The following is a 27,538-nucleotide window of genomic DNA, read 5'->3' as shown; positions in this document are numbered from 1 at the left end:
GAACTGCTAAATGCTGACATGACTAAGCATGGACTGCATCAGTCTCTGTTCGCCTCTTCGCATTGAGTTGTTAAATTATTACTATTATATTACTAGGTTATAATACTATAAATACTATTAGGTTTTTCTCACTATGCTTAACGTCATTTCAACCCCAGGTTAAGCAACGTTTCACACTTAATTTTTAGTCATTATAAAAATTGTGATGTAAAGCATCTCAAAGTAATGCTTGATGCAATTAAGGGTCAAGGTTTTTCTGGTTAGCATGGTCCATTAGCCCCTGATGGTAGATGCTTGTAACTACACCATATTTTTTCATTGATGGCCATTAAAATGTGGCCATGTAAAACTGACTATTGATTTATTTAACACCTTATCTTTGTTTCTATCTGCTGCTTTGGCATCACAACTGGATAAATGCCAGTAAACAGGTTGGGATTGTACAGTGTGTACATTTGTCATCCAATCAGCACTGTGGCCACGTCATTTCGCTGTGGGTCTAGAGTGATTAGTCATATGGCTGGCTGCAAAAACAAGTGCTCATGAGCAAAGATGCCGGATTTCACATGCATACTTCTATAGGGTTCCACACCAGCCGAGCAAGTGCCATTGAGATGACTGGGAATGCAGATGGATAGGTTTCTCCAGGTATCACATATACTTCCTCGGATGAAACTGATAAATATACTGTTTCTTGTGTTATATTTATTTCATACTAAATCTACTGTAATTCTATTCAGATTCTGTCAGTTCTGCGTTGTCAAATTCCTGCTTCAGAATACCTTTGCAGCTGTTTGACTGTCAACTAATGAGGAACTGAAAGGCACAAAAAAGAATTAATTTGCATGAACAAATGACATTTCCTTTGAAATCAAGCAATTTAAGAATGCTGAAACTTGAATGCTGTAACACTAGGTACGGTTAATATAATACATCTTGTTTTAATACTAAACCTCACCAACTCTTGAGTCTTGAACCTAAATAATTATCATTTTTAACAATGCATTGACTTCTAAAGTCGCTAATTAAGCAACATAAGGACCGTATTCAGAAGGCAAGCTTAACTGAGCAATCCTGTTCAGGGGCAGGATTACCTTGTGTCTAGGAAACCAGCAATGTTTTAGACTTAGATTAATCCAGCTTTTTCCAAGAACACTTCATAGAGGTCATAAACCGATTCCTTCTGTCACTATGTGGGAAGCTGTGAAAGTAAACAAGCTCATTGGCCCACATGTAAGTGCTTTGCCGGACAGACACAATTCAACTCTCTGTGGAGAACTCGAACAGCACAGGGAAATAAGGAAGTAAGCAATAAGCAACATTAGCAAAAAAGGCTTATCGTGGGGACTGCAGCTCAAAGAGTGACGGAAAATAATAGCATTCCTCTGAAGTGTGGGCTTCTATTTTTAAAGTCTGATTGGACACGGGTTGACCAAGCTTCCTACGTCACAGATGGAATCAGGGGCCAGAATAACCTTCCATATCAATGATTAGATTACTGCAACCAGTCAAAAAGCGGATACAGGTGAAATGTCAGTGTGCCACACAGCCCCCGTGCATTGCTTCTCTCTAGAGGCTGTGTTCTGATTAAATTAGCCTAACGTGGGAAGTTGCTAATCCGAGCCAACCCAGGATTAAGCCTGCAGGACATCGAGAGTACATGGGAGAATGTGTGTTTGAGTGTGGGCTGCTGAGTGGGTGGTGGATAACGAGGGTTTGCGGAGAACAAATAAACCTTGCAGAACATGAGGCTAACAAAGATACTCCTGTAATTCCGTTTTGTCTTAATTCATCATGTGATGTCTTGTATAATATCAAATGAAATGTGTATTAATAACAAGCAATGCACACTTAATTTGCTTTGGAATTTGGCTGATGTGTTGAGTGAATTCTGTAGTGCTCGCTCTCAGTTTTCATAAAGAAGTGCTTGCGTGAACTTTTTCACAATGTGGTCAAACGCTGCAGGTGGCTACTTATGCAAGACTATACAAATGCAATATGCCTGCAAAGCTACTAATGCCTGGAACAAAAGATGCGATATTGTGATTATATATCTAGAATACCTGCATCAGTGGGCTCATGATTAGCAGAGGATTAAACACTTAAAATAATTAAAAAGCCCGATCTCACTACAATTCGTACGTATTTTATAAGGTGGCTAATTCGTACAAATTCATACGATTTTTGCTAAATCGTATGTATTTTACGAGTTGCCAATTCGTATGAATTTGTACGAACGACCTACACCTAACCCCGCCCCTAAACCTACCCATCACTGGGGTTTAGACAAAAAGAAGTGAGGTCGTACGGATTAGCCACCTCGTAAAATACGTACGAATTGGTCGTGAGATAGCGTTGGTTATTTGCATCACGTAGATGATTTGCACAGCCATGTTAAATATGTCATGATTTATAGGCTACAACAATTATTTTGGCCCTCAACTCTGATTGGCCGAGTGGCTCGGTATCTGGATCAAATCTCATTGGTTAATCACAGATCACTGGTCAGACATTTCTTAATATTCGCGTTGCCACTTTCATTTCTCTCATATCGCGCACTCACATTGTTGTTGTTGTTGGTTTTTCTTTCTTACGAACGCAAATGTCACCATCATGCGTCTCAGTAATCGTGACAATAGTGGAAAACTGCAGTAAAGGTAATAATATTACTGTTATTGTTGCAGTGTTCGTCTTGTTGCTTGGCCAATTGTTTTGTACATTATAATAGACTTTTTAGTGGAAGCATTAAGATACAGGTATTTCATGTCAATCTATTTATTTATTTGATCGAGTAAGCTTGATAGTGTACAGTTAAAAGTCAATGTCACAAATACGAATTACCAAATGAGCAAATTACAATGATTTCTGAAGGATCATGTGACACTTAAGACTGGCGTATGGTTGCTGAAAATTCAGCTTCTTTTAATCACAGGAATACATTTTATTGTAAAACATACTGAAGTACAAAACAGCCATTTTAAAAGGCAATAATATTTCACATTACAACTATTTTACTGTATTTTTGCTTAATTAAATTAAATGCAGCCTTGGTAAGCATAAGAGACCAAAGACATAAAAAAAACGCCCCCCAAACTTCTGAATGGTAGTCAAAAATCTACCACACTCTGTAAAAGCAAACACACCTGCAAAGTTTGTTCGTCTTTTCGCGTGAATTAGGTGAAGGTGTAAATGATTCTTGTGTAATTTTTGCATTCCCACAGTACTCATTTATTCCCACTTCCTGTTGACAGACCTACGAGCCACGGCCCTACGCATTGACAGGCGTGTCCTAATGCTTCCCCCTCTCTTTCAACAAAAGAATCAGGGTAAACAACAATCGGGAAGGGGCTGACGGATACAGACAGTTGAACATTTCTCAAACATGAAAATGGGAACGGGAATGACTTTGATGGTTTGGAATGCTGCTCACCCACACATGCACAGACGCCCACATATGTCCCACACATGTCTCACACATTCGAATGCGCATAGAGATACTTATTGTATGTGACACTTCAAATCCTTCTCATCCACCCTTTCCATTTAAAGACGTTCTTGCATGAATAAGGCTAATTGATTCATTGAATGCTGTTTAATTGGCAAGAGCAAAAAACCTCTTCAACCTAATTCCCTTTAGGGTGGGAAAGCAGATAAACCTTCTTACAAAACATTGTGTCAGCTTATTAGAAGCACTGTACAAAGACTTTATTATTCATCTACAATTTGTAAATCAGGTTTACGGCCTCCACCTTGCCGCATCACTGCTTTGAAAAGGTGATGAGGGAAGGTGTTTATGGGAGTATACGGCACATATTTCAGTATAACTTATTTCAGTAAGATATAACTGCATCATTATTATGTTATGACTGACAATAACAGAATACAGAAATTAAAATACAGTTAAAATTATGCTAGGCCATGTAAACTCCTCCTCATTTACTTAAAGTGAAATATAGTTGTCCTATATTTGTTTAGCTTTGCTCTATAGGGTGGAGTTTACCGGTTTAAACTGGAAAAAAATTTTTTTTTAAATTCTCATTATTCACTTATATAACATGCAAACTTTTATATCTTAAAATATTGCAGTATTTCATCAATATTTCTCATCTTTAACATTTCTGTTGCTGTATTGAAGTGGCATCACAAACTTCCTGAGATTAGAATTCCACTTAAGTTTGTTGTTTACCGTAGACTTCTCTTGTATCCAAGCAATGTGTTTTCCTTGACTGGTTGCCCAGTAACATCTTTATGACGTCAGGACATAGTTACGCCCCTCCTAAATCAAAAGCTACTCCACATTAACATCTTTTAAGGTGGCTCACATCTTATATTTTGACTATACATGTGTTTTTCCAACCAAATGAAGCTTGTTTACAGCCTTAGATTTCATCTGAGTGAAACTACAGTCAGAAATTCCTACAGTTTTCCGAAACCTCCATGAAGAATCAAGTAAAGCATGTGATTTAAGGCCTCCACCTTAAATCACATGCTGACATAGCAAGAAGCAAAGTCTCCACCCATTCTGTGAGCAGCTTTGTAAAGAGGTGTTATACTTCAACTCCAACGCTCGAATGCTGTCACACGGTGTAGTTTCGGATAGCAGGAGCACTGGAGTAGACTTGGGATTTAAACCGGCATCCGCACTGGGACGGCTGATTCATTGAACCAAGTGTACCGGCTGTTGTAGCCACATCTTAGTGGACATTTCTTGTGGACAAATCTAAACTACATTATAATTTTCTCTATACATGCCAAAACTAGGCAACCTTGTGGAGGAATCTGAGACATTGTCGCGAAACTTTGAGGTTTTTGCCACAATAATTGGTGAGTGTCAAAATGATATTTTCTATTGGGGATGGTGAACTTTTTGAGCAACAGCTGGGTTGCTGTCAATTCTGTTTGAATTTTGCAGCGAGTACTTTATAATTTGACTTGTTTTTAAGCTTTTGTGTAAAATCTCATTTAAAAAATAGTTTCTGACTACTTCTAGCTGATTTGGGACTGATTGAACTTTGAAAAGGGTTAGGGTTTAATTCACCTCCAAATTAAAATACTGTCATTTTACTCATCCTCATGTTGTTTTGTGTCACTTTCTATCTTCGGTGGAACACAAAAGGAAAATATTAGGAACTGACAGCCACAGTTTTCATGCTTTTGCATGCTTTTTTTTTTTTTTTAAATAGTCTCTAAGGTTGTCATTCTACCTAAAAGTCTCCTTTTGTTCTCTACGAAAGAAAAAAAAAGTCAAATGGATTTGGAAGAACATAAGGATAGGCAAATGACAAAATATTCAATTTTGCGTGAACTTTTCCTTTAAGTAACGCAAAAAATATGAACCTCCTAACCTTCCACCTGATGTTTATTTCCTGCTTAAACAAAAATTGGTTGTTATGGATCTGCATGTTTATGCTTCATACTTGTTTAGAAATTGGTGTTGCCAATACCTCCTTTGACCACTGGTAGGCGCTCAAGTTTCACTGCAAATTAAATTGCACTTAGATGGATTTTTTTCACACAGGTTAACGTAAATCAATGATGGCTATGTCTATATGCACCACGTGAATGAGTTGTAAATTCTGGTGTAAGGTACAAACAGCGTTTAACCGCATTTCGTAAAAACGGATCTGTTATATAACCCCAAACAAGATATTTTTATCAGTAACTTAACTTTGTTGTACAGATAAGGTGTTATATCAGAGCTGGCCTACCATCTGCAGACTGTAGCTTACAGCACATTTGGCACGAGATCGTGATAGGGAGTGACGTAAGCGTCAATTTGTGTATCGCCCCAAGCGATGCTTATTATACTGTATGACTGGGACGCAACGTTTCCTTAAGAGCATACTGTCTTTTATGGGGGACTATTTGAATAGAGATAATGATAACCGTAATGCATGCTTTTAAACGTAAGCTGCACACGTAGAAAGATTACAGGCTCTTAGAACATGCGTGGATAATTATATATTTGCATATGCGGTATTCTTCAATTAGGGGAAGTGCTCTGTCCTCTAGCAATGATATGAAAACGCATTTGAGCTTTAACTGTGCCTCTCAGCCTACTCATTCTATAGAATATCTAAAGACGGCACAAATGTAACATTTCTCAATACTGAACTTGTCCCACACCAAGGAATGTAAACTTTTATACTGAATACAACTTCAAATATACAAATATATTTATAAAAAGTAGCCAAATCACTGTTCTCGGAAACATTATTATTATTATTATTATTATTATTATTATTATTATTATTACTGCTAGTAGCTACTATGTACATGCATGCATTCAAAAGTTAATTGCTAGCTAACTTGTTAGCAAATTTTGCTTCAGAAACCGGAAAGGGGAGAAAAGAAAAAAAAAAGAAGAATCACCCATATATCAATGTGTAAAATAGGCGTATCACAAAAATGCTAAAACAATTTGGGTTGTGGAAGAAGACGTTAAAAAAACTGACACAGTGGGCAACAATCACGCAACCTGAAACACTTCTTGGTTATTATTCTTGGCTATATGTAAAAGACAAGTCGTTTTGTAAACAGAGCGTTCAGTGTTGCTATTTAAACATTCAAGGTTATATTGGGTGACTTACTTTGACAGTTTGCCTCATGAATGGTGTGGAATTGGTAGGAGTGGGCTGGAACTCCAGGACTGGAGCTCCTCGCCCACTCAGATTGGATTTGTCCTCAATGAGGAAAGCGATGTGGGGGAGAGAAAGGAGGCGGGGTTTGCGCTCCACGTGGGTGAGGAGCACATCCCCCCATTGGCTACACACAGGACGTCATTGCTTGCGCCTCATGTGATTGGGCAGAGCTTTTGTGGGTGTGGCCAAAGCAGCACAGTGGAAGCGAGATACGGTGAAACAACGGGCATTATTATGCGTGTTTCACTGGAGTTTCTCTTCGCGATGAGGGCTGCGCTTTAAAAAAAAAAAAAAAAAAAAAGTCGCGCTGGTTTTGCAGTACACTGTCAACGACAAAGGACTACAGTTACAGAATATGCATTTTAATGCACTGTCGGAAAGATAGAATTCAATACTGCTGTAAAAGAAGCTATTATAGGATCACCGCAGGATCGATCGCCAAAACGGGAATAATCATTGGGAATATTTTCCAAGAGCTTTTACAGATAGAGAGATCCAGCCCTATCCCTCCGCTTCCATCGACCCTGTCTCCTCTATCGTAGGCTATCGAATGGACCAGCATCCGAGCGCCCGGAGCTGCAGCAGTCGCGGAGCTGCGCCGTCCTGCGAGAGCGTCTCCGGCGAGCCCCCCATGAATTTGTACATCCACTCCACCACCGGCACACGCTTTGAGCTCTCCCTTCCCGCAGAAGAGACCGTGGAAGGGCTAAAGCGAAGACTCTCTCAAAGACTGAAAGTACCCAAAGAAAGACTCGCTCTGCTACACAAAGAAACGTGAGTAGTAGTCTGATGTGTTACTGTTAGACTGCACGGTTAGTTATTTTTAACAGTGGTTAAGAGCAGGTCAGAAGGTGGGTTTTGGCTGGCCTTCCGAATGGAGAGTTTAAGCCACCTATGGCAAGCTGTTTTAACATTTAACTAGCTGGCTTATATTTTTATGTTACGAGTTCTTGTTTTTATTAATAGTACTTAATCCAGTAGGGACTAGTGTATCTTCCATTTCACGAAAAATATAAATGAGAAAATATTACATACGATTAGCATCTATTCAATAAATCACTTAGTTGTCATTACTGAAACAGAGACTAGTTAAGGAATAATGTTCTATTTTATATATATATATGTATATATATTACTATTCACTTCTGACTAGTAGTTACTAGTAACTATTCCAGTTTAATTCTTCATTAGGTTGTAGATTGTTTAGTTGTTTTGAACCAATGATATAGTCACTATTATCTGTTCTGGTTATTAATATTAGGATATTTTGACTACTAGCAAAACAGTAAGCATTAGTATGCAAGGAATGAGCAGTTGCTGACTAACTGAATAGATAGTAGTCAAGTGACAAAGAAAGGTAGTCAGCATCTAGTACAAAATATACATGTGAGTGAATACATATTTTAATGGCTTGCCATAGACACCTGCATCATGGAGCCCCAGGTCATGTTTTTAATACATAACAACATTGAAGTTCATGTTACAATGTCTACCATGATATTTTTGCTGTGGCAGTCCACAGCCTCTTCAATAGAGAAGTGAAAGTGATCTATGCTGTTGACAGTGTGCTGTGGAAGTCAGTTTAATATAGGCCATGTGCAAGGTGTAGAAACCTGCGTCGCACCTGAAACTGTACAACTAGTTCAAAACATTATGCAAGCAATGTCAGTTTAACGGCTTATAAAGGACCCAAAGGTGTGCGCAACTGACAGCAGTGCATGCATATAAATAGAATTTCCTAATCTCGTGATTAAACTGGTTGCTTTGCTTGATTAGAATATGCACGGCGTTAGTAATTGTCATTTTAAACTGGATGTCTGGGAATAAAGCATTCCTAGTGGGACTCGCACTGCGGTGTTAAAATATTCTGAGCGAACATTAAGAGAAAAAGAGGCAATGTTAGTTTCAGTGCAGTTTGCACATTGCTTAACAATTGCACTTGGGTGGTGGAGCTGGGAGGTGAGAGAGAAGCTCTTTTGTCACTTGCAAATGACCCTAACAGTTGCATTGTTTGTGCTTTGAATTAGGCCGATTGAAAAGCCCTCACAAGTAATCACCACCAAATTACATCATCCTTTTAAAACGAAGAGAGTCGCTTAATCTCTTCTGTTTGGTTTAGCTGCCTCCAGGCCAAGTGCTCAGTCCCTTTGTTCGGCAGGAGGTGGTGACATTTAGCCTGAGCACATGTGTACACATTTATGCCACTAGGACAGATATTTTTAAGAGATTTGTGGGTTAAAAATACATTTAGACTGTGTGTTTGAAACATTGGCATTCATGCGGGGGTGTTTTTGGAATAAAGATGCTGATTTACATATGCTGTGGCTTTTTGGTCTGCTGGTATAGGCTACAAACGTAGTAGCCTAGAATTGTTTTACTTTGTTTCATATACTTGTCTAAATATGTATGTCTAGAATTTAAAAAAATAAGAAGAAAACATACATCATAACTGGGCCAATGGTGGTTTTGTGTATAATTTAAAGAGAAAGTTCACTCAAAAATGAAGATTTTTTTTCATCATTTACTCACCCTTGTGTCATTCCAAACCTTTAAGACCTTCTTCTGTGGAACAAAAAAGAAGATAGTTTGGAAAGTGTCTTTTTTTTTATTTTTTTTTTAATCCATACAATGAAATTCAATGAGCTCCAATGTTGCAACATTCTTCAAAATATCTTTTGTATTTGGCAGTAAGTCGCGAAACGGATCTGTTTTGGAAATTTTCACATCTTGAGGTTTGAAGTCTAACATCTCCTTGTTTTTTCTAGACGCCTGAGTTCAGGAAAACTTCAAGATTTGGGAATAACGGATGGGAGCAAGTTAACGCTGGTTCCAACAGTTGAAGCAGGCCTAATGGTAAAAATAGCATGAGCTTCATTACATGTGCTGTACTTCGCCAACTCTTTTTGTCACACATATTTACCCTGTCTTTTCTCTCTTCTCAAAGTCTCAAGCATCAAGACCTGAGCAGTCAGTAATGCAGGCGCTGGAGAGCTTGACGGAAACACAGGTAAGGTTTCACTCTAATAAGGTCATCCCAGTAGATGTTTGAATTACACAGTGGCCCATTACATTGGACAGTTGTGCGTACACTTAACCTAATTGCCAGGGCAAGAGTGAACACCCGCAGTTGGCTCTTCTTTTTTTTTTTAAAGGATCATTTGTAGGTTTTTGAACTCTCTCCTTGGCAAGATGTTGCACTGACACGTAGGGTAATGGGATGCAGATGATGCCCTCCTAAGCTTTTAACTTGAGGACCTCCACATACTTACTACGCATATTTTAAGAAGCACCTTCCAGTTTCTAGGCAACATCTGTGAGCCGAGGCAAACCCCACCTAGAAGCCACTTCATTGAGATGCCACCTTTCATGTGCAAGAAACTCTGCAACTACTATTTCACATTTTCACACATTCTAATTCGTATTTTTATTTCTAGCTAATGGTTAAACCTTAGCTATTAGTTATTTTCACTCATTTAACTTATTGTTCACATTTTTAAATTGCAAATCAGTTGCTGGATATTGACAAAAATATATTTTAAATACACTTCGTGTATGTGCACGAAATTAGTCTGCATCTTCTTGCTGATATTTTGGGAAATCCTGTGTTATTCTGTTTGTGTGTGAGTGATACGAGTGTGCATTTGTGTAGGAGAGGAAAGCGCCTATCTGTAATGACGACAGAGGAGTGTAGTTGTGTGCGTACGAGGGGGAAGGGTAGACAGGGGAGGGCACCGCTCTTATCGTTCAATACGCCTTCTCCCGGCAGCTGCAGTGTCTCCTGTTTCTGTTCAAAAGCTTTTCAACCTGTGAAGAGTGACTGCGTTTGGCCTTTCTCATCAAAAAACCTTTTGCAATGCCATGCAAACGTTACTTGTGCTTTTTCTCTGTTCTAATGTACTATTTGTAGGCAGCTAACTCATCTGGCCGCTTACGAAACGGCCTCTTTTTAGAAATCGTCATTTTTAGTCATCATTTGTGTCCTTTTTGTAGCTTCATGGTCAGAGGCATGAACTGAGTCAGTAACATAGTCAAATACGAGACATTTCATTCTTTCAGAATTGAAATTAGTCAACACAATCGTGCAGCCACAGCGAATGTAGAAAGTGATCTGCGCTCAACGAGACCTACTCGTCTTGCTAGATAAGGTTGGATTTGGAGTTACAGTGGACAACCACATAAACATAGCAGAATTCCAAGAGCTATGGCGCTTGCTTCCAGGGAAAGAGCTATCTCAGACTCCTCGTAACCAGAATGTTTTATGGAAAGGGAAGGCTTGCAATTATTGGAATGGCATTTTTCCCTTGTTACTCTGGCCTAACAGCTTTTTCTGGCCTATAATTTAAAGCTGCTGTGGTTTCGCGTGTCTCTCCATAGTCTCCAGTTTTACCCTCTCCGCCGTTAAAGAGGAAGAATGAAATGACATCAAGGAGTTTCTTAGTTCCAAGGGAAAATATAGCCCAGTTTCTGCACTCCACTTGATAGATCAGCTGTCCTCTTGAACACTAAAACGCCACTTTGTTGCTGGTAACTCTGCCCATCAAGTAGAAATAATGACTGGTGTCTGATTCTTCAGGCGACAGAGTTTGTTAATTAGCGGTTTTTGTTCTAACCCGCCTCTAAAGGCAGGTAGATTGCTCGCTTTGTCCTTGGGGGATAACATAGCGGTTTGTTTCAGCAAGCAAGGGCCTTTTCCTTAGTCTCAGTGCTACACACTAGAGATGTTTTCCTGTCATAACTCTCCACCCTCCAGACACCCACCTACCCACTTTAGAATGGGGCCGGGGTGCCTGTCATTGTGTCTGGAAATGGACAGATGCAAATAATGGGATCCAACAATATAGAGCGAGTCACCTCTCAGTCACCCCCTTGTCATTTCCACCCACCCTACCCCCTTACCAGAGGGAGCAAGGGAAGGAGAGTAACCGAGTCTGAGAGATGGCCATAGTGACGTCACCCTTGACGAGGGTCTGTGATTACCGGGAAGGACAGTGATGAGTCAGAATCCCAGGTATAGATTGAGGACGAAAATAGAAGCGGTGGGATCACACGTCATGCTGAGTGGCAAGGCTCCACAGGATGCCGATGGCTTTTGTGCCATTTCTAAAATGAATTTTTTTGATTTTGCAAATATTTGAAATCGAAAACGCGGGTCTTGGCGTGTTGTGGGAACAGCTGGCACATGGGAGGAGAGATTAGTTTGCGTTTCTCTGATCAGCGATCAGGCCCATGCCTATGTGTGTTTGCACGGAGAGCACTCCCAATCCAAGAGGGACTATGTTGACATGGGCAATCACTCGGATTCGTGACTGTTCCTGTTTCCCATCCGCATTTGTGATTGAAGTGCTCGGTTTCGTGACTGAACTGAAAAGGAAGGAGGGGGGGGGGGCTATGGAGAACTTCTCATTAGCCAAGCCACCAGCTTTTTTAATTAGGGTCAAACTCCTCTTCTGTACTGAGCCGTTTCTTTTTTTAGCACTGTTCCTTATACTTGTTCTTCTTAGTGTTTTTAAAAAAAAAAAAAAATTTATTCTGTTACATTTCCCTACATGTGTTTTCATTAATTAATGCTGAGTCCCATGATTGTAGATATTTTGAATCCTGTTGGCTGCAAGTGCGACACGTCTGTTTTGACTCAGTCTCTCACCTACCCAGACTAATTGGTGCAGTCATCTGAGGAAAAGAGTGTTGCACTTTCACGGTGCATATCTTTGATGGTCACTCGGAGCTCAAAGAATGAGGAAGAGTGGACACGGCAGGAACAAACTTGAAAATGGTGTCATCATTTGCTTAATTTCCTTCTGAACCTGTGTGAACTTTCCTTATTCTGTGTAAAAAAAAAAAAAAAAAAAAAAAAAATTAGACTCCGTTGTATGGAAAAAAAAACGTATCACCTTTTGTTCTCCACAGAAGAAGAAAGAAGTCATATAGGTTTGGAATGACATTAATGATGACAACGTCTTCATTTTTGGATGAACTGTCCCATTAAGTATTCGGTTTTGGTCAACAGACATGATGGAAAGAGGCTCCTTGCAAGTTCTGACTGATCGAATTTAGTCTTTACCCACTGAATCCTCACCATACAATCTCTTGTAGACCTTTAGTAGGTCAAACCCCTCGAGTGAGATCTTTGAAGGTAGTCTTTTCTTCAGGGTTTGAGGAAAGATGCAAGTCATTGATTATTGTAAAGGAGCTTGTTATTGCATCCACACCCTTCATTCCCCTTTGCGAGGACCATATTGATGGCCCCCTAGTGCGTTCAAAACCCACCAGTCGATGGTGAGGGTTAATAAGCTGGTTTTGAACTTTCCGTGTTTGCTGGGGCCTTTGATAGGTGACCAGTAGACTTTTAGTTATGCTTTGTATCAAAAGAACCTGTTTTCTTTACTTGACCCCTCAAAGATGGGTGTCTTCAGGCTGTGGGTGAACGTCAGTCTGGTGCTGTTCCAAGCTCTTGCCCCGCATCTCCTGTGTTACAGAAGAAACCGCCTGCAAATGAGTTCCTTGAACCGCAGGGACCCCAATAAATAAAACTGTCAGCTATAGAGTTGGAAGGGAGGAAAAAAAACGGAAGGAGCTAGAGGCGTACTCTCACTGAATATTTCATCAGCATCTACTGGCATCCTCACACCCCTCCACCCTCTCTCTCTCTCTCTACAATGTTTCTCCCCCAGCCCTCCTCCCCTGTCTCCCCTTATCATGTTTTCTTTCTCTCTCCTTCACTCGCTCTTCACTGCATAGCAACTGCAGCCCACTGCAGAGCAAAATGCCTCCCCAACAAATCAAAATGGACGAAGTGTAAAGATAAAGGAAGAGTAGCACTAGTCTGTTGCAGGTGAACCAATGTTGGCTTAGCCAAGTATATAGTTCTTCAACATGGCAACTTTGTTGCCATAGATGTACGTATCTGCCTTTAAATTGGCCCAAACAAAATCGGCAGATTTCCACATTTTCGGCACTGATTTTAGAATGAAAGTTGCAGACTGAATAGACAGAATGGACGCATTACTCTATTTGCAATGAATTTGCATTGTACTTCATTCTTATTGATAGCATATTATCCTAAATGTTGTATACATAAAAATAGCTGCAAAAAATGTTGAATTATTGCCGTTCCAGTTCTGCGGAAAACTTTCTGTGCCTGTTCATTCCACGTGGGGCTGTTTTGTAGAGAATATGACCTCTAGTTTATTCATTTTTTTATGTAGTGACTGAAGAAAGGTAGGCTTCTGGCTTCAAAAGATTTTCCAAGCCAGTGTCAAGAGCGCTCTGTTATAGAACTTGATCTGTGTGCCTTGATGAGAGAGTGAGTCAGTGGCCTTAAGAACAAAGAAACCTGTGCAAATGCACACTTGCAGTCTCTTTTGAGTACCTTATTCATTTTAGGTGATATAGACTACATGTTGACACTTCAGGCTCCATGCACCTGACAGATTCTATATAACTGTGCTAGGTGAAGTGTGGAATTTCTGGCCACAAGTCTTCTGAAACTCTTTATTAAAAGCGGATTTCTGAGGGTAACTAAATATGGGCTTTCTTCCACAAGCACCAAGACTCCAAAATGGTCTGTTAATATATCTTTGTTTTTCCAGTCAAGTCAAGAACTCTTAAACAACACAGAAACATTGTACAATGTATACTTGCACACACATTCCTAAGATGCTGTGTAAGTGAAGACTGCGGATCCGTAAACCCACTGCGTCTTTGTCTTTGTGGTCATTCGGTTATTACACTAGAAGAGTGTAGGCTGACCGATGTATTGACAAAGGTCTGTGTGACTCAAACTGACGGCTGCTGTGGGGAATGTCTCTGCAGACCACGTCCTCGCCTTTCAGAGGCACTTTTACTGGTTTGTGGGGGTTCACGCACTCTCTCATTATGTGGGATGAGTCTGGGCTTTGAGTGAGTCAGTAAGATGCTTGGTCTTGATGACTGATCTGCAAGGCTAATGTGAGGTCTGGCACGCTTTACTTGACGATTTGCAGGCCCAAATAATTTTAATTATTAGTGCTTGGATGTTCAGTGTCCTGCTTGCTTCAGATATTCAAAGCCTTTATTCTATTACAGAGTTGCTCCGCTATATGCTAATGGTAACCGAGTAATTATAGAGACCTTTTGTTGGAATCTGAATTGAGCATTAGATGCAAATCAACTTGCAAGACAGCTGTCATTCAGGGGTGGGATCCACCCTCACTCTGGGGAAGGTTAACAGGTCAGCCAACACAAGCACACTCGGAAGCTGAATAGATCTCCTGAGAGCATCTTCATGGCTTTCATTGTTTTTTTCTGGTACATTTAATTCTTCTATGCTTGTGCATTATAGTCATACTGTATGTTTACACATTTATTGTTATCAAAGCTACAGTTAAAACATCCTCAGAATGTGGCAGATGCAATAAAGACAGTCTCAGGGTTGAAATCGAACAAGGCAAAGGTTGTTTTAAGTGTTTGGAGAGCAAAGTCAAGACAAGCATTCTGCATTTCTCGCCTTGTTTTCCAGGGGTCGGAGAGCCCCTTGGCTCAACTTCCATTCTGGGTACTCCTAAATTGGGCAGGCCTTTCCGGTCCAGCCTTTCAAACAATTAGCTATTATGTGACTGTGTGGCGAGTGGGTCTGCATCCTGTTTCTATGGCTGATTTTTCAGGCCTGGGGCCAGACAGAAGTTAGCGTTTCGTGGGTGTGCTGAATGTTAGAGTGTTTTGTGTGTGTGCCTTTTGTATACTTCTGCTTATTCATAAAAAGGCATACTGTCATGTTGCCAAATTCTTTTCCAGTTTAGAGCAGTGCAAAGGGAATTACTAAAGCCACCCCCTCTTCATTTCCTGTTCACAGGTCAGTGACTTCCTGTCTGGCCGGTCTCCTTTAACCCTGGCTCTGCGAGTAGGCGATCATATGATGTTTGTCCAACTGCAGTTGGCAGCGCAGCACTCGGGCGGCCCACAGTTACAGCATAGGCATCTCATATCACGTGGGAGTTCAGAGGGCACGACAGGACAGTCTCATCCAGCTTCAGGCTCTGCCTCTGGGATGGCAAGGGTTTCACACAACCCTCACCCACATCACCCACATCCTCATCATCCAAACACAACGCTCCCATCTAACCCAGCGGCCTTCCTACCTTCCCCCTCTATCCCATCCGTTCCTCCCATGTACCCCACCTCAGCCTCAGGGCACTGTAGCCCTCCACCGCACCCCTCTCAACTCCCTGGAAGTTTTCTTCACTCCCAGCAGCCATCTTCGGCCTGTCCCACCTCTCCAAGCAGCCCTAGCCCTGCAGCTCCCTGTCCAGAGGTTAGTCACTGTTTGTCCTACCTTATCCAATAAGTAAGTCTGTATAATAATGATGATAAATTACATTTAAATTGGAGAACAGCTGCACACTCACTTAAGCACATTTATTAACCAACGTTTCGGCTAGTAGCCTTTTTCAAGGTACTAGCCGAAACGTTGGTTAATAAATGTGCTTAAGTGAGTGTGCAGTTGTTCTCCAATTTATTTATATTTTTTTCTTCAACTTGCACCTCATAAGGTGTGCGTTTGCTTCGCTTTACTTGATAAATTACATTTACCAATTAGATTAGTAAGATGTGAAAACTATACTTGCAGTTGACCACTGGCCCATATCTTGCACAGGCCAACTGCCCAGCAAAGACGTCTGGCAATTGTAACACTCCCTCGCGATCCCGCAAGCCAGGGGCAATCATCGAAAGTTTTGTGAACCATGCTCCTGGAGTCTTTTCTGGGACATTTTCAGGTACAACTTCTCAATAAGTTTAATGTTTGACGACTCCATATACAACAGTTTTATATCTGTAATTTATGTCTAATTTCTATATTGTTTGTTTTCTTTCCTAAGGCACTTTGCATCCCAACTGTCAGGACAGCACTGGACGTCCCAGGCGAGACATAGGCACCATCCTTCAAATCTTGAATGACCTTTTAAGTGCCACCCGGCATTACCAGGGCATGCCACCGTCGCTCACGCAGCTCCGTTACCAGACCCAGTGCACCAGCCCCAGCTCACCAACACCATCGCCACCGCCTTCACCTCCCTACACCCCCGGACTAAGCAGCTTGCCTACTACAGTGCCCTCTGAGCCCCAACCTACCCTCCACCCACTGGTGCAGTGCCAGAGTCAGATCCGCATGTGCAAGCCTCCTGGTAAGTTTTATTACATTTGTCAGAAATTATGCAGAGATGCATTTACTATAGCCAGTAGTGTTTAGGATCTAGCCCAGAGATTCAAGATTCATATCCAAGGTAGTGTTTATGTAGTTTCAGAAGGTCCAAGACAAGGCTGCAAGGATAGGAAAAGTGAAGATGTTAGAGAGGGGGAGGAAGAACTAGGCTTGTTCTTTCAGGCCCTGGTAGTCATGCTCCAGCAGCCACAGCATGTCTGGCTTTGTCTCTGTGCTGACGGTGTCCTCTTTCCTCTGAAAGGCAAAGAATGGGGGTGGACTACTCTGTTACCAAGAGGAAAGAGGCAGAGAGCCAGAGCGAGAGAGATAACGAAGCGAGATAGCACTCACAGACGTGTGGCAGGTACCCCGCTCTGTCTGGTAAAAACTGATTATCTGGGGCAGCTCGCTTCAGCGCTGAGGAGGAAATTGAACTGCTCTGTCATGAAACACCACTGTTGGAGAGTACAAAGATAATGAAGAAATATCATCCTAGCGCTGTTCAAAGCGCAGGCCTGTTATCAATCTAGACTAGATTAAAAGCATACCAAGCTAACGCCGTACAATATGAAAACATATCATCAACTACTGGGGTGGAATAACTTCGGTCACTCGATTTTCACAAAGGGTAGGGAATCCTACACGTTTTTGAGGCGATACATACTTTTCCTGTGTGATAACCCCTCTTCCGCTTGCATAATGCTCCATCATTGGTCTTTATACTTCCCCCACATTGAAAGTAAATAGGCCATCCTATTGGTTCCACTCTTGCTTGTCTGCAAAAACGATCCCAGCAGTCAAGGCCAGGGCTAGTCAATGGACACTTGTTTTCCTAGCAGCCTTTAAATAGAGATTTACGCAAGAAATATGAGCTCCAAGAGAATGCTCATTGTGTTTGAAAGTCAGCAAGAGGAGGCGGAGGGGAAATACCAAGAGTCCATTCATAAAATTGTTGTTTATATCCGGCCAGCGACTGCCCACTGATTAATTGGCGCTTCCTCTTGGGCAAGATGGAGAAAAGGGAAGGGTGCTGTGGCTATTTTCTGGACAAAACCACCTTACTTGTCAACATGTTTGTGAACCCATGGTGTAGGGCAAGATTTAGTGTGAGATCGCTAGATAATACTCTTGAGCTCTTTAAGACTTATATGCTTTGGCACCTGGTGACCAACTTGCCTACATGGGACAGACACCTCAGTGACTTTCATGACCCCTTTGAAATGTCACATACTTTTAGCAGCTGTCTACTTGATGTGATTGCAGACCAAACGAACTCGATATCCCCACCACACTTGTTTAGACATCCATCTATGCACACTGTTCTTGGATTCTTCTAGACTTTTGGCTTTGACAGATTGTAGTCAGTATTTGCGGAGGAGATGGGGGATGGAGAGCTGAGGGTACGAAGAGGGTCGCCATTCTTGACTAAAATTCCTGTGCTCATCGGGGTCTCTTAGCCCCCTTTGCCCACTGCAGCCAACCCCTTTGTTTGCCCTAGTGTGCTTTAATACTGCAGTAGTACATCAGCCTTGCCTTTTGTAGATGAAGAGAAAGAATGAAAGCCTGTAGGGTAAAACTTAGGGATGGCCTTTAGATGTGGTATTGCCTGGCCACTGCACTAAATGAAGGGAGGAAAGGGGGGACAAAACGGGTCTTAAACTGGGAGAGGGAGAATAGTGCAGGAATGCTTTCGCCCCTCAACATTCTGCAACATCTGTCAGCTCAGGTTAGTTTAGTTTGGGCTGTGCAAGAGCGTCAGGGTGGAGCTGTATTTTAGCAGAGTGAGAAAGAAAGAACAAGGAAGGGTGCTCAAATTCCTTCCCTCAATCATTTAATCCAACCGAAAGCAAACGCTCCTGGCTGCTGTGTACATACTGCGGCGATGTGAAATGTCAAGATCTCAGTCCTCTTTGTCCTGGCCTCCCTGGTGCTTAAACACTGCCAAGTTCTTTTCCTAACCCAAAAGAGACAGTTTTGCTTCTGTGCAGATTGCTTGATCAAGTGCCCCAGGGCTCTCACCATGGCACTACGGTGCTCAGACCTGCCCAGCTAGACCGGGGGTTAAATAATTCATTCCCCCTCCTTGCTCACTGCCAACAAGCGTGTAAGAAACCCCCCAGGCCGACTTTCCTTAGCTGCTCATCATATCCGATGCCTTTTATTGCTCCTAGTATGCAAATTGTGGTCATTTGAGACCACAGCTCCCTGCAGGGTCATTGATGCCATCGTATCAGAAAAGCAATGGAGATGTCAGGGTTTGACCGCTCCCCTGGTTTAGTTCTTGCTAGGGGTGCAGATGGCTGAACACAATGCCTGTCCTGTGCACCCACTCTGAGCTCCTCCCAACCCAGAGGCAACACTGGCGTCTATCCCAGCTCTTTGGGAGTTTGCTACAGCTGGCTTATAGAACAGGAGCACCTACTGATCACAGAGTACATCTAAACAGGAGAATTACAGAGGCTTGAGAACTATAAAAGTGTGTTTTGTTGGGGAGCAAAGCAAGTCACTCTGTTAGAAGATCCTGAGGGGTTTTGGTTCGACAGAGCAAATGCTATAAATGTGTTAAGGAGTGCCCACAATAAAGAAAATCTTTTTTTTTTTTTTATCTATTTTAAAACACACGTGTCACGTTCTTAAGAATGTACTCCTATCTATCTATCTATCTATCTATCTATCTATCTATCTATCTATCTATCTATGTATCTATCTATCTATCTATCTATCTATCTATCTATCTATCTATTCAAGTTTTAATTTAATGGCAATTTACTTATTTGTTTTCTGCATGTTGGTCACACTACATGAATTACATTTTGTGGGCAAATGTTTTTCAAATTAATAAGCAGTTAAGTAATTTTGTTGCCATATTTAATAAAATTTTTATTTCTAGGAAGTATCAATATTATTAATAAGTACTATTATTTTATTATTATTAAAAATCTGAAATATATAAAAAAAAAAAAAAAAACTTTTGTATTTTGATATCAGGATAGTTTGGGACAGTTTTTTTCTTTTTTGACATTTTTTACTTGTATGCCTCCAAAAAAAAAAAATATCGGAATACATTTTAATATCAAAATGAAAAACATGCTCATCATAGAAAAGGTGTATATAACTTACTGTACATGTGAATTGCATTTTAAATATAATTTTTGGTAAATTAATGGATCTGGATGAAAAATAAGTATTAGATGCTAAAGTCTGATGTCTGACACTCTGAGACATATTTCTGTGTGACTTCCTCCTCCACTGCCAAGACATCTCCCCTTGATGCAGAGTGATTGCAGCACCCAGACTCGAAAAGATCACAGGACTTATCAAGGCAAACAAACAAACAAGTCAAAGACAAGTGTTAATTAAGCTGATCTTTAATGGATCAATGGCAAAAGGGAAGCTTGCAGAGACTGCCTGATCACTGTAGTGTGGGCCGACACATTGGGTTGGGCTTAATGTTTACCCAAAACCCTGCTCAACTGACCTAATACCTACAGACAGGCCAACAGCCTCATCGATTGGGTAAAAATCCTCCCTCCCTCTCTCTCCTCATTCTTAATCCTTCTCCTTTCCATTTTCCCCCTCACGTGACTGAATCTTTCTTCCTCTATGCGGGAATCAATACATTCTCATACATCAGCTCACTCCCTTCAAAAAGCATGAGCCGAGTGCAACATCCCATCTTTTGTTCACCAGTACGCTGCTACTTTTTAGATTCCATGGGGATTTTTTGTGTGTAATCTCTTCCACCCTCTGTGGCTTGTTCTCATTTGCCTCTTTCTCTCTTTTTCTATGTTCCTCCGAGGCCTCCGTCATGAGGCCGTATTGAGGAGGAGGGGCGTGGGTGGATGCGGGGGCTGGGGGAGGGGGTTAGAAAGGAAGGCCAGGTGTATATCTCATGTGCGGGCCTGAACAGCTGTGCGGCAGGAGGCGGGGCTGGAGTTGTTTTGTCCTTTCCTCCCCCCACTCCTTTCCCCTGAGGCTCGGGCAGCTCGTCACAAGCCTTTTTTGCCCCAACCCCCCTAATTTGAGCCGCAGGCCTGAGAATGTCGAGTGTGCGGCGAGGACACTGCAGCACACACGGCTCGCTCTGAGACAATGCATCATTGGCGTAGGGGCGAAGGAGGACGAGGGGAGGAAGGGAAGGGTAGAGAGGGCGAATGCAGGGGGGAGGGGCTTTTTCTGTCCATGATGTTCACTTGCAATCATCGCTGGCAGCAAAATAACACTCTGTTCGTGTCCACCCACCCCCCCGTATGTGTATGTGTCCAAACCTTAGCGCAGGGAGGGGTCTTAGAAGCAAGGGACAGAGAAGGGAGAGCTTTTGCACTGCTTGTTCTGCCTTTGTTCCTGGTGTATCCCAGCCCCCCACCACAGCCGTTCACTCTTTTTCCACTCACGACAACCCAGGCGGATCTGTTGGGATGGCTTTAGGCCGGCCAGCCACGCCATAGCCTAATAATAACCCTCTAAACGGGTGCATTGAGTCTCCCCCTCAGGCAGCCATGTTTATCCCGATAATGATGCGGGGGTTGTTCGAAACATTCAGGTTAAGTTTGTTTTTCCTTGCAGCACAGCCCCCAAGCCGTGCCAAAGTAGCAGTGATGTGTTTTTACAGTGTCCGTGGATCTGTTTGGAAGGGTGACTGTGTGGGAAAGGGCCACAGATTCTCACAAAGAACAAAAAGGAACTTGGCTTAGTAGCCAAGGGTCTGCCTTAATGTCTTTGAGACCATTGTGAGCTTCATACAATACCTTGACAGTGGCATGCCGTGCCCAGTGCTGTTAATGAGCTCCTCTGCTCTTTTTCTCCCAGATTTCTGTAGTTCGGTCCCTTGGGGCACCACAGCCTCATGTAGCTAATTTTTTTTTTTTTTTTTTTCCCACCAGCTCCAGTTGGTATGCACAGAAGAGCTGACAGGCTGCAAGGTGAGGTGGCTGCCCTACTTTTGAGGCCTAGAGTTGCAGGGAGACTCTTTGAGAGGGCAGATGAAGGAGAAAAGCATTAGCGTAGAGACCCTTGCTGAATATTGTATCTGTCGAGCTTGTGCAGTCAAACAAAGACCTTCATAACCCATAAAGTCCTATTAGACCAGAACCTCTCTAATCATGCTAAAATGCCAGAGCAAGCCCCAAATCTCATTTGTCTAACCAGGTTAGGAAGGAACTGTTTGGCAGATCTCTGCTGTTGATGTTTGTACAGCCTGTTCCTTCTCTACGAATATCCAAATGATTAAAACTACCACTTACATTTATAGCGCAAATCCTTCCTAGACGGCTCAAACCCGCCCACCATGGAAAGGTATTAAGTAAAGGGGGAAATTGAGCCCACACGAAATCCCGATTTCATTTTGATATGGAGAGGTGGATGAAATTGATTAGCGAAGGAGAATATCCATCTGCTCTCTTTTTCTATTGCATTCTGGATGGAATTCCAGAGCATGTCTCTCTCTCTCTCTCTACCTCTCTACCTCCTTGTCTGTCTTTCTCTCCAGAGGCATTGGGGAGGGGTGAACTGTGTGTGCGTATGGGGGTGGGAGTCTTGGTATTGGGGGGTTGGGTGGGTGATTACTCGTTCAATGAGCTCAGGCCAGGAAAAGAAAGGGGGGAAAAAAGGGCCCGACTTACTTCGCTTACAATTTCCATTCGCTTGCATTTTCTATTGAAAGCCAATAGCAGTGTCCTCGCCTGGAGATGGATTGCTGCGCTAGAGCTAAGGTTTAATCAATAGGTCTTTTTAATTTGCCATCGATCCATGTTAAAAGCTACTGCTGCTGTTGCTGTGTGTGTATGTGTGGTGGAGCACACGCGATGAAAGATAGTCTATGCTCGGGATTATTGACATTCTAGCCGGCTATTTCATTATTTAATTCTGGGATAGTTCCTAATGGAGCTGGCTAATAGATTGTGGTTTCTTTTTCTCTTCCATTCTCTTGAATATATTTATAAATGAAAGGTTTAGGGTTGAGCTGTGGAGTGGAAAACCCCCTCGTGTTTTTCCCCCTTAATTGGCGCATTAGCTGCTAAAATCCTAGCATTGTTTGTGAGATTAGAAAGTGCAAGGTATTTGCTTCCTGTTAAAGAAACAACAAAGTTGCGATCGTATCGCTTGGGATTGCGTGTGCGCATGCACGCGTGGGCGTTGGTCTCCTCACGGGAGTGTGGGTTCCTTTGTGAGAACGCACTTCTTCCCTTTTGCGTATCTCAAGGGCACGCCTGCAAAGACATTTTGAACCGTTTCTGATAAGGGAAGAGAGGACTTGTTGCCACATACTGGGATGTTCTCTTCTGAAATGAGACAGCAGTGGAGAGTGCTTATTTCTGTACCGATTTAAAGAGAGAGAGAGAGAGCAATGAGGTGGGGGTAATCGCAGCATGCCTTTTTAAGAACATCAGCGTCACCGCTCAGACTTGAGTTTATTTATCCAGCGCCCAGCCTTTGATAACATTCAGCAGGATCAGCAGTTGGGATCCAAAGCACTGAGTCATTCTGTCCTAGACCAAATATGTGTATTGCACCAGCATTTCCCCGCTGAAAAGGCTAGCATAGATAGTCACCACCTTATGTTGTGTTTTGGATGCTAGTCATTAGCATGGGATGCTCAAATGCAGATTCTGTCCACACAAGACATCTTAACCTTCAAGTCTTTCTTGGTCAACCAGTTTTGCCAGGAAGCCTTGGTGTGCCAGCTAGGGATGAGTCAGTGGTCAACTAGTCCCCCAAGTTTCTTACCTCTAAAAGCGCTGCCGCATCTTTGGCTGTTCCCAAAATGTTCCCAAAAGTGTTGCAATTTTAAAAATGGTGTATAATCCATCTCAAGACACCTGCATTCTGTTTTAGCCTGTTACGTTCAAGTCAGCTAGTTGTTTAGGCAAACCCTATGAAACTTTGATTATCGAACTATGTATTTTTGCACATTCTTAGCATCTTTAGCTAGCTTAAACTACCAGTATCAGTTAGCCTGAACTAAAAATTCAAGACTCGACTCTTACCTGTTGTTGCTTTTTCTTCTTGGTTCCTCAGGTGACCGACTGCGTCAGACAGAGAACCGAGCCACACGCTGCAAAGTAGAGCGACTGCAGCTGCTCATGCAGCAGAAGCGTCTGCGCAGGAAGGCCCGGCGAGACTCCCGTGCCCCGTACCACTGGCTCCCCAACCGCAAGGCTGGACGGAGCAACAGTAACAGCAGTATGTCTAGTGAAGGCTCCCTGGACCTAGACTTTGAGGACTCTGTGTGGAAGCCCGATGTCAAAGCTGATATGAAATCAGAATTCATCATGGCCTGAAGCAGCAACCGTTGCGCCATCCTCATTAAGGAAGACTGGGGTTTACATTTTAGAGAGGAGAATTTCCGAAGACTGTGTCCGACGACGCACAGAATCTCGTAGGCTTCACTCCTCATCTATCCTGTGACCACAAAGACTTTACACAAAGGAAGATTCACAGACTTTTACTTACCTTACGTCCTTGATAGACTATGATCTTGGAATAGACTAAATTTCTAAATGACGATGTTTGGATATGGATTGGACTGATGAACAGACAGAATTTGGACTCAGAACGTCCAAGAAGTTAACACAAATGAGCATAGCAGACGTCATCGGTGTTGGGATTTGTTTTTCTCTTTCCTTTTTTTGTTTTTCTTTTCACCCCAGGGGGAAGATCCATACAGGCCAAATACAGGCACGATGAACTAACAAAAATCAGATACTGATCCTACTTCCTCCTTTTTTCATTACAAATGGGCATTCACAGTTCAAGAATCATTTGAAGGGGGTTACCTTCTTTGTTTTTAAGTCCTGTTTTTCTTGAATCATGGTGATTTATGAAACAAAATATGTAGCATTACCCACAAAGCATTCAGGTTTTTTATCTTGTAGACGAGGAGGGTTCATTTGCACACACACCTGTGATTTGAAATAGACAATATCATAACATAACCAAGAGATGGCACAGTGCATGTTTAGTATATAAATATATTTTAAAAAAAATACAAAAAACGCTTTCTCAACAACAGCTCAGTGTAGAGTCAGAGGTTCAAGTAGGAAAGTAAAACATGAAACGAAAGGAAAATACGCTGATGTGATTGAAGACACGAGGCTTGTGAAGTCGGTTGTTTTTAGAATATATAAAGTGACTTTTCTTTTTTTACCTCCGCGAAAACAAACAAACCAACCAAACGTAAAACAGCAGTTGCTCAGCAAGGCTCGAGTCAAGCTGTGAAATGAATCTGATGTTATATAATCATTTAAATACACACTGTATCTCTCCTGTTACTGTCTAAATGTGTATAATAGAGAGAGTGGTGGGGTGCCAGAGGAATAGTTTACAATTGTGCATTATAATGGCTTGCTCTGCCAAAGTGGAATCTCTCATTTATGCATTTGACTAAAACAAACCACCATTCAATGGTTTTATCCCAGCAAACATTTACAGTTGTGATACAAGACTACCGGTATTTATTTGTCCGTTTGGCCAGACCTCTTTGCAGATTCCCACGTAAACATCCAGACCGGAGCATATCCCCCTCCTTCACACTCTTGATAGTGCCTCATACGTAGACGAACTGACATATTCTATCAGGCGTTCCACAGACAGACGGTTCTGCTGCTATATGGGACTTCTCTTTGCATGCAAAAGTGTGAATTATCCTGATCCTTTTTATAGAAAATAATAATAATAACAATATTGAGATACTGGTGCTGAAAAGAAAAGATAAACAAGCATGAATTTGTGAAAATGAAAATGAAAAAAAAACAAAAAACATTTGCTCCAGCTACTTGGGATTTTCGAATTAGGAACGTGATGTTACATATCAGTCGCAAACCAAAACGGGACTGGAATTCTACTGTACATGGATCATTCCTGGACTAACTAACGGACAATGGAACATTCAAGGCATCCTCAGAGCAAACCCCAACACTCCCAGCGACCTTGTCCAGATGCGGACTAACAGGGATGTTAGAAACCGACGTTCGCCCCTAATGACTACTTGGAAATAAACGTCAAAATGTCCTGAACCACATCGATGTTGCACTCACTGAGTTTGCAATGAGATTACCTACCTGAAGGGGAACATTGTCTTTTCCTTTTTTTCTGTTCAAGTGGCCTTAACGTTCATTATCGAAACACTTGCAGAGTGGTGGACAACATAGGGATGTTTTTGTTGTTTTTGTCCTGTGTTCTTGTTAACGCATCAATTTTTCGGGGGCAATTTTTGTGTTTAGGAGGTGGAGGCTCTATTATGTCAAGGCTTCAGTGCCTTAAAGTTTTGCCCCTTCTGTGTGTACGAAAAAATCTGAACAAATTATTCGCATTTATGCAGGTTTTTATCAATTTATAGGAGCTCTGGTAGAATATTGTCTGTTTTATGGTTTGATTGTTACAAGTCACGACCTGGAGTTCAAACAGGTTCCATCAGTGTGTTCCGTTGTTTGTTTGATTACGTCCCTTGAACCCTGCTGTCCTACAAAGAAGCAACAAATTTAATTGAAAAAAAAAAAGGAAGTTTCAACTGTAGTGCTATAGCAACAAAGTGCCCTAACTCTCAATTGAGATGTCCTTTAAGGACACGTTGACAACATGCACTTCCCTTCTTCTCAGATAATGACTTCAATGGACGATTTCTCCCTCTCCCCCAAGAAAATCATTATTTAATTTTTATATATGTATGAAATATACTCTGTGTGTGCCTCACCTATATGTAAAACAGTAAAAAAAAAAAGTGAAAATTGAAAAAAAGCATAGGAGATGATCTGAGTTTTAGCATAGGGTAATTGAATGAGGGTGGAGGGAGGGAACGGGGGGCATTTTCAATAGTTTGTTGAAGTTCTGATCACATCATTTAAGTTGCCTGTTCTTTCTTGTAGCCAATGAAAACTGATTACAAGAGTCAAGAAAAAAAAAAAACAATTTACAATGTTCTAGCTATAGACCGGTGTAGCACATGTGTGACTGTATTAATTTATGAAACCAAAATGGTAACTGTGAATTATGTATTTCTTTGTGCTTTTTTTAAAGTGGGTGGAAGGCGGAAAAAGGGCGTTGCTGTGCCCTGTTTTGTTTTTGTGGAATATAATGGAAATAATCAAGTTAAAAAAAAAAGGAAAATATCTAAATATATTTTTTTCTTAAGCAATACATTTCAGTGTGACTTGTGATAGGACATTTTCTTTTTTTAGGTAATAAATTGAAAGAAAAAATATTTTTTGTGTGTGTATGTGTGACTTATTTACTTTATCCCATGTGCAGTTATATTATATATCTTGCTATGAAAAACTGTCATAAGAGAGAGATTTGGGCCGCTCTACATAAGCAGCTACTCTAGGTGTCAAAAAATATCATGTTTTGACATTAGTGTCTTCTTAAGCTAAAAGCACAATTCTCTTAATAAGCATAAAAATGCATTGTGCACACAAATATTTGGTAAAATAATTTTCATTAACTTTATCGATACATTTTCAGTGCTGAATGATATGTTTTTTATAATCAAAAGTAGGCTATTTATGCATTGGCTGTCATTTTGGATTCATGTTTTCACTAATACTGACATAACGTTGTCTGAAAGGCATATGCTAATTTGGCCAAAATTGGACGTCTTGTCAGGTAGAATAGCTAAAATGCATAACTTTTGGAATAAAATGTTTTGTTTGCAAAAAAATAAAATAAATAAAATGCTCACAGTAGCTCACTAGGTTTAGGAACAGAGCATTTATGTTCGTAGCTT

At 41.4% G+C, this 27,538-nt stretch overlaps 1 protein-coding gene across 10 annotated transcripts in view; it reads left to right on the top strand.

The window, feature by feature from the left end:
- Window positions 1–27,016, top strand: part of midn (midnolin) — a 30,738-nt gene extending 3,722 nt beyond the window's left edge. For 2 of the 10 annotated variants that reach the window (XM_058760179.1, XM_058760177.1), the window contains 9 exons: window positions 7,184–7,415; window positions 9,407–9,494; window positions 9,586–9,648; window positions 15,472–15,930; window positions 16,246–16,393; window positions 16,496–16,801; window positions 17,081–17,182; window positions 21,702–21,740; window positions 23,836–27,016. In XM_058760179.1, coding sequence (XP_058616162.1) covers window positions 7,184–7,415; window positions 9,407–9,494; window positions 9,586–9,648; window positions 15,472–15,930; window positions 16,246–16,393; window positions 16,496–16,801; window positions 17,081–17,182; window positions 21,702–21,740; window positions 23,836–24,098 — 1,700 coding nt within the window. In that variant the 3' untranslated portion in view covers window positions 24,099–27,016. The other 8 variants (XM_058760184.1, XM_058760185.1, XM_058760178.1 and 5 more) reach the window with 8 other exon arrangements.
- The last annotated feature ends 522 nt before the right edge of the window (window positions 27,017–27,538 follow it).

This window comes from Onychostoma macrolepis, chromosome 22 (genome assembly GCF_012432095.1).
Source record: "Onychostoma macrolepis isolate SWU-2019 chromosome 22, ASM1243209v1, whole genome shotgun sequence".
Classification (NCBI taxonomy): domain Eukaryota; kingdom Metazoa; phylum Chordata; class Actinopteri; order Cypriniformes; family Cyprinidae; genus Onychostoma; species Onychostoma macrolepis.
The sequence above is the reverse complement of the archived record's forward strand: the minus strand, read 5'-3'. Positions and strand labels throughout refer to the sequence as shown.